The sequence below is a fragment of the Poecile atricapillus genome, chromosome Z (genome assembly GCF_030490865.1).
Source record: "Poecile atricapillus isolate bPoeAtr1 chromosome Z, bPoeAtr1.hap1, whole genome shotgun sequence".
NCBI lineage: Eukaryota > Metazoa > Chordata > Aves > Passeriformes > Paridae > Poecile > Poecile atricapillus.
In genome coordinates, this window is record NC_081289.1 from 25,938,828 (window position 1) to 25,948,270 (window position 9,443).

A 9,443-nucleotide genomic window follows, 5' to 3' on the forward strand; every position below is an offset into this window, starting at 1 on the left:
CCCCATCCCCTACAAGCTGCCAGCTGTTCCTGCCCAGATGTCATTACAAGTTACGTAGATTAGAGCAAGGCAAGGCCTTGTGCTGCCAGGGCATTAGCTTAATCATCAAACTAGCAGCTCTTACACTTACCTAACACATCTTCTGAAAACACTTCAGGAATATTAGGGAGGGCTCTCAATGCAAGGAAGGGAAAATAAAACAAAACAAAGCCTATTCTATCAATAGGTATCAAAGCTATTTCTATCAAGATAACTATCCTGATAAAAACCCAGAGATGCAGAACACTGTTACTAATATTCTTCATAGAGAAGAAGCTCCAAATGGCATGGGGGACCAGTTCGCTTAATGACACCACACAGATGTTAAGTAGCAGGGATGTGTCCACATGGCCTGTGTCCACAGAAAAAACAGCACATTAATTCTCCATCTGGAGCAGACTGCCAGTCCTGTACCTTTTGGGAACAGAGACCTCCTGTTTCCAACATTAACATGGCAGCTTCTGCTGAAAATAAACTCGAAACAGAAAACAGGATGTAGCAAAAGTGAAAAAAAAAACCCATCATTTTTGGCTTGCATAAAGGCATGGAAAATGTTACCACTGAGGAGGATCTATTTCTACATAAAGATAAACTAGCAAAAATATGAAACGCTCACTTCTGATACAACAAAAGTGATGTAAGAGGAGGGAAGAAAGGTTCAGATGTGGTCCTTCAGTTCCATGGGGTACATGTGAATATTCAACCACAGTCTAGTAAAGGAGGAGGTGTTTGCCTGCTCTGAGCAAGACCTACCCCAGTGCCAATAGGAAAAGAACCCCAAGTGACAGGACTCGGAAGCTGTTCTCTCCCATCTGCAAACACAATCTCTGTTTTTAAAATAGATCATCTCATCCGAGGCTGAAAGTATTTAATTTCTAAACTGCTGAGTGAGCAAAGAATGATACACAAAGCTATCCCATGAAAGAGTCTTAACAGCTAAGCCTCCTTCTGCTGCGCAAGACACAAACAAAAAAAACACAAATGACCTGGCTGCAAGGTTCTCTTGGAGAGCAACGAGACAAGACAACGTTCTCCCTTAAAACCTACTCCACACTTACATTGCTTTAAATATCCACCAAAGTGAACTTTGTTAAAATACCACAAAAACATTTTCCATTCCCCTCAAATTCTTATTCCTTCAAGAGTTTCACCATTAAATTATCTTTATTTTGGAGCCAAAAAGGCCAATACAGAAGTACCATGCAGTAGACAAATGAAATCCTGAACTTTCTGCATTTATTAGGACACAAGCAAGAGCTGTATATTAGTGAAAGCAGCAGCTTAATGTTTTTTGACAATGTGCCCTAGACTTACAAGCAATACAAAAACACAGGACCAAATGGTTCAAGGTTTATTTTCAACTATTTTAATTATAACAATGCCTAGAACTGCCAACTGGGATCAGATCTTTCTATTATGCTAGGTTTATATGATAAATAATTAATCTAAGGTCTTTTCAACACCCAAAGGGATGGCATCATCAGCTGAAATGGCAAAAGAGAGGAAAAGGAACAGGTAGATAGGACAAGATAGCAGTACACAGTAAGAGAGTCATTGGCACAGCTGAAATCAGCGATAGCAATCCAAGAAAAATCAAATGCTTTTACATTTATTACTTCTTGAACTGCTTTTGCTCTCTGGGGTGGCATCTAGTTTACTTAGCTATGAGACATGAGAAGGTCCCAACAGTGCATTTTTAAGTTCTCCAGCAGCACTCCCAAAACAATCAGAGTTAAGTATGTGATCTGGCATACAATTTTAACTAGTACAACTCATTTACATTTTATTGCTCACACTGGGTAAAGCTTTCTTAATTTCAAGTTGGTGAAAGACACCCCACAACACACACCTGACACACAGGTACACATGGGTAACTCTGAGCACACATGAGCAATGCTGTGCTCAGTCACAAGACGGGCACTCACCAGGCTTACAAACACACGCAGTGCTTGCATCTGCAGTTGCTGCACTCCATGTCAGCTTAATGTGCTTGTCTGTCTGCCCAACAAATGCAAATCCAAATGCAGTTCTCATCGGTGTTATTTCTTTAGAGTGAGCAGTCTGAAGAGATGCCCCAGTCACAATTTCACAGCTGTCGGTACAGTCAGTGAAACAAGGGGAAAGGGCCACTGGGATAGAAGACCAGTAGGGTCAGCAAGAGTGGAGCAGGAAGCCATTAGCCCAGAAGCAGAAGGTAGAGGAGTCAGGCACCAAAGGAAGACCAAACCACAGGGCAAGGTACACGCCCACTAAGCCATACTCAAGACATGAACCAATGCCTACATACATATAAGACCGCACTGTACACACAAACAATTTAACCTTCAACAAAGTCACACCCCTATGTTTCTCATTATAGGGAAATTAAAATCTGAGAATACCACAAGAATCTTCTCCACTTGCAGCTCACACAGCCGTCACCCATTTTACTAGCCCATAGTCATCCTAAGAGAAGCTTCCCCCTCCCCATGTGCCCATTAAAAAACTCAGAATCAACAACAAAACCCTTTTACCCTGAGCCATGCACTCCTCTTTCCAGAGTTTTTTTCTGCTCTATTAATTTCTGTTGTCTCACTGTATTTGCACAGCCCTCCTCCTCCCATCCTCCTCCTCCTTTTTTTTTTTTTTTTTTTTGTGTGTGGACTGACCCACATTGTGATAGGTCAACATCCAACATCCAATCCCTTTTTTTGGAAGGGGATAGGAAAAAAAGAGAAAGGGGGAGGGAGAGGAGAAGGGATGTTCCCCAACCTTCCTTCCAACCTCTCCTTTGAGAACAGGATCAAACACTCCTGGGCCACGAACTGCGTCCCTTTCCCATACTCCCAACAGCCCCCACTCCACACAAGCCAGGCAAGCCTTCTGCTCCCAGGGGACAAACACAGAAAGAGTATAAAGATATTTTGCAACTGGCAGAGGGGAAAGAGGCAAGAATGAAAAAGGGTGTGCTATAAACAGTTGGGTCCCACATGACAGAAGATGTTTGCATTTCATTTTCCAAACTCTCAAGAACAAAGTCAAATCAGAACTTATTCCACCACCACTTGTATTCATTGTTTCCCACCTCTGAGTGCCAAGATGGGGCAGACAACAGTTTTAAAGTTACCACAGAGTATACAGTTTCTTTAAGAAGAATCAGAACTCAAACTCCACAGCAACATGGAAAAGTACTGAACTTGTGGCAGTCACACACAAAGTATTTCTAATACACTAGAGTATACTTTCCACACAGAAGATGACATATAGAATCTACCAGATCGCATCCATACTTCAATTTAGCAAGTAAATGAGCTGAAAGAGCCCAGACATCTTATCACAGGTCTAGGCAACTGTGCAGTGGTGCATATGAGGGCAATGGCACATCTGACTTCCCCAGCAATCATCCTCTGATGCGGACATGCAGCAGTGATGAGCACTGCAGAAGTAAAATCAGTGATTCTCAACAAAGCGCCCAAGGCCACACTCACTATCAATCCATTTCATTATTGCTGCAATAACAACTGATTGGCTTATTTTTGTTTGTAGTTTGTTGCTCATCTTTTCTTTTTTTTTTTTTTTTTCTTTTTTAAATCTCTGTATATAAGACATAAACATCCTTCCTAATTCCCCAAAATCATGAACTTCTAATTTCATTGCTCCTATCTAACATTAGCCCCTCCACACTTCTTTTCTGCCTTGCTACTTCATCAAGAAAAATAAAGATCCTGCAGAGGCAAAGTTCTGAAAGAAGAATCAGGACCTTTGTATTCCTGGATTCATGGGAGCCTCTCTATCCCAAAAGCCATCAGCAGCGATGCATTTTCTGTATACAGAAAAAAACATACCAAGCATCAACCTGAGAGGGTGCATGCTTTAAAAACAGATAAAAATTTCAACTCAGTGTTTCCAGACACTTTGACATTAAATTACCCAGTTGTGTGAAGTTACCTGAAAGGGAATTTGTATGAATTACTTTTGGCTTAAGACTTTTGTAAAATCGGTGCCATCACAAAGTTATTGGGAGGGGAGAAAGGAAGTCTGTAAATCAGAAAAGTTTGGACGAGAAGTCACTCCCAGCTGATGGGACAAACAGCTGCAAATTGCTTCACTCACCACTAACCTTTCATAGCAAAACCAGCAAGGAAAATACAAGATATGGTGAGCCACAAAGAGAAATTCATTCACTTCTAACCTGCCTCTTGAGGTGATTGACTTGTCCATGTTCATTTCAAGTGACCTGGACAGAGGCATAGCTACATTCCTGCTGCTGAGGCTGTACCCATGTTGAAGATGACCAGGCAGCTGCAGGCTCCCAAGCAATCAACTCAGCAACCTCCAATAGCATCCATGTCATGTTCTGCAGCCTGAGGAGGGAACACTGGGTCGGCAAGGTCAGCTTTTAAGGAATGATTTCATCTCATCTCCCTCCTGAAGCCTCACTGCTGCACTACATAACATGTTGCAATCATTTTCTTTGCTGAATTAGAGAGACTTTTTTTTACTCGCGAGTTGATTGGGGGCCACACATACAAAATACCCAGGCAGAGATGGATGCTTTCGGGCTAGAAACTAAAAAATGTGAGGCTGTGACACCAGCTCTCAGTGCTCTTGGTCACTCTTCATTACACAACAACCTCAAATAGCTGATCCTTTCAGTATCATCAGACTCACAGGCACTGTGACTGTAAGATAATAACGGCAACATTCCCATCCCTTCAATACAAAGACAGACTTGAGGCTGGAGAGACAAATATCCAGGTACTGCACGGGTTAATATTGCAGGTGGAATGTCAGTTATTTCCCTTTTCAGCTTTCCTATGAATTATGCCCCTCAGGGGCTATAAAGACCTGGTCAAACCCAGATACAGCACAGTTCCTCAGCAGCTTGCCTATACACTGCATTTTCCCTGGACACAGCTTGCTCTGTTGCCTTCCCAGACATGTTACTTACACCATCAGAAACAAAAAACCCCATGGAGGTTGACCTGATTCTTAAAGAGAGAGAACCTGGCTATGGACAAGTACTCCAGCCCCCGCCTCTTCTTAGAAGAGAGAGAGACTCTGAGGTGAGACTCCTGGAGGGTGGCTGCAACTCACTGCTTTAGCTGGCAGAATTTCACTTCCAAAACCCTCCTGGGGAACTGCTGCACTGAAAACAAGTCCAGTTGCTCTCCCCAAAAGTAGCCCATAAAGGGGAAAAAAAAAACCAAAACAAAAGAAAAAAAAAAAAAAACGGGGGAAGGAAAAGAAATACAAAAAAATACCTGCAAACCCCTTACTATAAGGGTGTTTGCAGTTCAAGCACTATAATATTTTACAGCTGCTTTAGCTAAGTGTTTAAATCCATCTTGTCACAGTGTCAAACTGCTTTCAGAGTCCCAAACGTTCTGGTAGGGTGTGATGTCTTGACAGGAAACAGCTCTTCCACCGCAAAAAAGCAAACCCCAATGAGTCTGGGAAGAAGCGAGAACAGCACACAACAGACGCAGTGCTCCACGTAAACAGCTGGGCAAGCCAGCACACAAAACTCCAAACCAGTAGTATTCTCTACAACCTCAAAATTCCAGGGCCTTGGCAAGCACAACCAATCACAAACTCTAAAACAGAGAAGAGCTTCTGTCCCCAGCTAGGGCTGTTCAATAACACCCACTTGCTTTGTTACACGGCAGCCAGCAGCAGGCATGTACTAGAAAACTCAACTGTATGAAGGTTAAATGCAATTTCTCTCTGAGGCTGTGCTATCCTCTTCATATTGTAGACAGACCAACCTGTACATTCTCTGTTGCTTTCCTTGGTTTCCTCAGTTTTAGGCTGGAAACACTGAGGAAACGAGTCATAGCAGTAGCACTTCAGAATCAGCAAGTCTGATTTAAAACTTCGTCTTTTACTTCAAACTTCATTCAGTACAACACTGAGCTCTTGAAGCAGCTAGGACCAGACAACAAACACCTCTTGAGGAATTCACTGTTTCCACCAGACATTGCTGCAAGAGCTTAAAGATATCAGAGCCTCTAGAAAATGAAACAGGAAACTGCTAAAAGGAGCAGGTAGCAGTTTATCTCCCTTAATGCAAACACAAGCCAATTAAAAACGAAACCAAAACAAGAAAGCAGAAGGAATGAAGGGTAAGTTTCTCACGTGGAAATTAAAAGGTTGTCATCTTACACCAAAACATGATTATTAGATGCTTTAGTTAATTCTGCAGCAGAACTGGGTAGAAAAAGGACTACCTTTTTTGAGGGGGAAGGAGGTGTTGGAAAAGTTATTTTGTGCTAGGAAAAAAAAACACCCACCCTTCCTTTATCCATGAGAATAAAAGAACCCTAATCCCACAATTGCAAAAGCTCACCTCCCAGCCTGCTACCAGCAAACAGATAAAGAAGCTGACAGAGAACAAGGCAGATTTCTAGCTGGATGCTGTCAAATGGTTAGAGACCAGACAGCTCAGAATGCTTTTGTTATGCCAAACCAGCCAGTCACACTGAAACTCATTTTCTGACCAGTTTATCTAAGAACCTTCCCCTTTCAACTGCCACGTGTCCTAAGGAGACAGACAAACTAAAGTCCAAAGGGTGCCCAGTGGTTGGAAGGTGCTCATCCCCTTGCCCCACACCTCTGAAACACTGCCTGTTCAGTGCTCAGAACTGATGGTACAGACCTGAGCAGAACACAAAGCAAAACATCTGTCCACAATGGAGCCGGTCAGAGACACTGACTTCAGTCGTAAAGCTTCCCAATCATTTCGCAGCAAGACCAAATCACTCCTGCTTCAGATGCAGAGGTACCCACCTGCTGCTTCCATGCCACATAGGGTTTACAGCACAACCTTAATAATGATGGTATTAAGGACCTAAAAACCTGCTCCCCTAGACCGGAGCAGCTTTGAAGCCCATTTTCTTGGGGACAATGGAGAAAAGAAAGCCTGAAGTAGGCCTTTCTGGGATACCTTCACCATAAGAAAAGCTCTCCCCAAACCCCTGTTGTTTAGTACTTAGCCAACATCCTAAAAGCACGAGAGCTTATTTTTTTGCCAACAGTATCACACAAATATAAACCTTTATTATTAGAAACCTGAATAACATGAAGATTTCTAGAGAAATCTGTGTTTCCTTTTAAGGATGCTTAGCTCTTAGACCAAAGGGTAACATCCAGCAACACAAGTTCAAAGGCACAGCTAACTACTGTATTAAAAGAGCCAAGTCTTTGTTAGTGGGATGTATGCTCTATTACATTTTCATTGATTGTTTTCTGGGGTTTTTTTTGCAGTATAGGAAAGCCATTTCTATTCACCCTATTAGCCTTTGCTCTATTATTGATCAATGTCTTCTATTTTTATCTTTAACAGAGGTAAACAGCCTTCTCTCTAGGGAAAACCTGTCTTTATGTCTTCAATAATTACTCCTGTTCAAGCTCCTTACATGGCAAGAACAATTGCAAACTTTCTATAAGCAGGAGTCATCTTCACTATTTCCTCTAGATTTCCCACTCCTCCTCCTCCTCCTCCTCCACCCACTCTTGACAGCTTCAGAGTGTTCCAGGCAGCTTTCGTAGAGCTGTCCCTGAAATCACTCTAGTCCCTTTCCACAATTCATCAGAACTCAGTCACGCACACATTCTTCCAAAGCCCTCTTTCCACTACATGCTGCAGCTGCCGAAGCTGAATTTAGCCCTCACAGAGCAACTGAGATTTCGAGACACCACGAGCATCCAAACAAGACCCACCACAAGTCACCTACAGTGCAAGAGAACACAGGCACAGTAACAGCCTCCTCACACACCTACCACACCAGCACATGCACGAGGCGTCTGTCAGTCCATCCAGTCTGAATCAAAAGAATCCCAGCAAACACAAACCTGGTGCCCACCACGTTACTGCAGTCTACTGAGCTCCCAGCCCACCCAGGACCAGACACACCCGTGCAGTGACACCCACCCAATGCCACCAAAGAGCGTGACAGCACTGGGGAACGAGGGGGCTGTGCTGGTGCGCGTGAATGCATAGGGAGAGTGGAACAGCTGCAGCAAGGACAGGTTGCGGGGAAGGAGGGAGAGGAAGGAATTGGGTGGGCTGCACCGGGGGTGGGGGCGAGGCTGTGGGGGCTGCACTGGGAGGCTGTGGGTAGACGCGGGGGTGGGCGCTGTGTGTGTTGGTAAGGAGGCCATGCGGGAGGAATGTGCGCGGAAGGGAATGGCGGGGGCAGCCCTAAGAAGGGGGCGCACACCGAGGGGGAACGGGGCGGAGAGCTGAGTGGCGACGGGAGGAGGAACTGGGGGGAGCGGGAATCGCGACCACACCGGGCCGGCGCGGAGCGCAAGGTGAGTTCGCCTCAACGAACCGCCCCCGCGCCAGCGCGGCCCCTCCGGCCCGGCCCGGCCCGGCCCGCGCGCCCGCAGCCGCCCCCGCCACGTCTTACCATGCAGCGGGCGGGCGGACACGGCCCAGCCCGGTGGGGCGAGGAGGGGTCGGGTCGGGCCCTGCCCGCTGCCCCGCGGGCGGCGCCGGCACCGGCGCGGGGGCGCGGAGGCCTCAGGAGCCCATGGCGACGCCGGGCCCGGCCCGGCCCTCCCTCCGCGCCTGCGCACGGCACCGCACGCCCCGCCCACTGCCCGCCAGGGAGGGGGGACAGGGTGACGTCACCGCTCCTCTCTTAAAGGGGCAGTGCTGCCGGAGCGGGTGACGCGGGGTTTTCCCGCAGCGCCGGATGGAAGGATGCGCTTCCCGGAACGGGCACGCGGGAGATCCAGCGATCCAGCAACTCTTCTCCCCCGCCGGACCGGGTAAAGACAATACTGGCCTCAGGAAGAGGCCTGCCTCAGGCAGATTTCCCCCAAACCCCGAGTGAAAGATACCCAGGGGTGTTGGAAACCAAAGCCGTGCCTCGACTTAAGTCTGAACAGGGCACTTTGAGTCTTAAAGAAAAAAGCCAAACAAAGCAAGCAAGCAAAAGCACCACGCCCTAGAACGTTTAATACGACTGTGTTACCAAATGGAGGTGATGATTTTCTCCTCCTGCTGCATTAGAAGTCCACTTGCCCATCTTGTAACAGATATGGAGCTGCTACCGCACGTGCCCCAAAATAGCAGCGTATATTCCCGTTTTGTCCCAGGCCAGAACTCCTACCCAAAACATCCCCACAGTGCTCCTGGACCCTGCCAGCTCACAGCTCTGCTGCCTCCACCACACTGCAAGGATGGCGGTGTTGTCTCACACAGGAACATTTCCCCTCTCTCACAGAAATCCCAGGATTTACAACGGAAAACGTCCAGTTTCATTCTGATCCAGCAAAAGCACACTCAAAATGGAGGCAGGGCAAATGCAGCATAGAGGTAACTGCAGAATACCCCATACGCCTGGAACTACCTTCCTCTTCCCCTCCCTCCTACTCTCATCCCTGGAGCTGGAAGACCCATGCAGCAGGGAAAC

The 9,443-nt window shown here is 46.2% G+C and overlaps 1 protein-coding gene across 3 annotated transcripts in view; it reads right to left on the minus strand.

The window, feature by feature from the left end:
* The window catches only part of LOC131573627 (transmembrane protein 184B-like), a 30,694-nt gene extending 22,098 nt beyond the window's left edge, over positions 1 to 8,596 (minus strand). The window contains exon 1 of one of the 3 annotated variants that reach the window (XM_058827766.1): positions 8,433 to 8,596. In XM_058827766.1, coding sequence (XP_058683749.1) covers positions 8,433 to 8,435 — 3 coding nt within the window. In that variant the 5' untranslated portion in view covers positions 8,436 to 8,596. Of the gene's footprint in view, positions 1 to 1,964; positions 2,043 to 8,432 lie in introns of those variants that run through there. The other 2 variants (XM_058827765.1, XM_058827764.1) reach the window with 2 other exon arrangements.
* Positions 8,597 to 9,443: the final 847 nt, after the last annotated feature.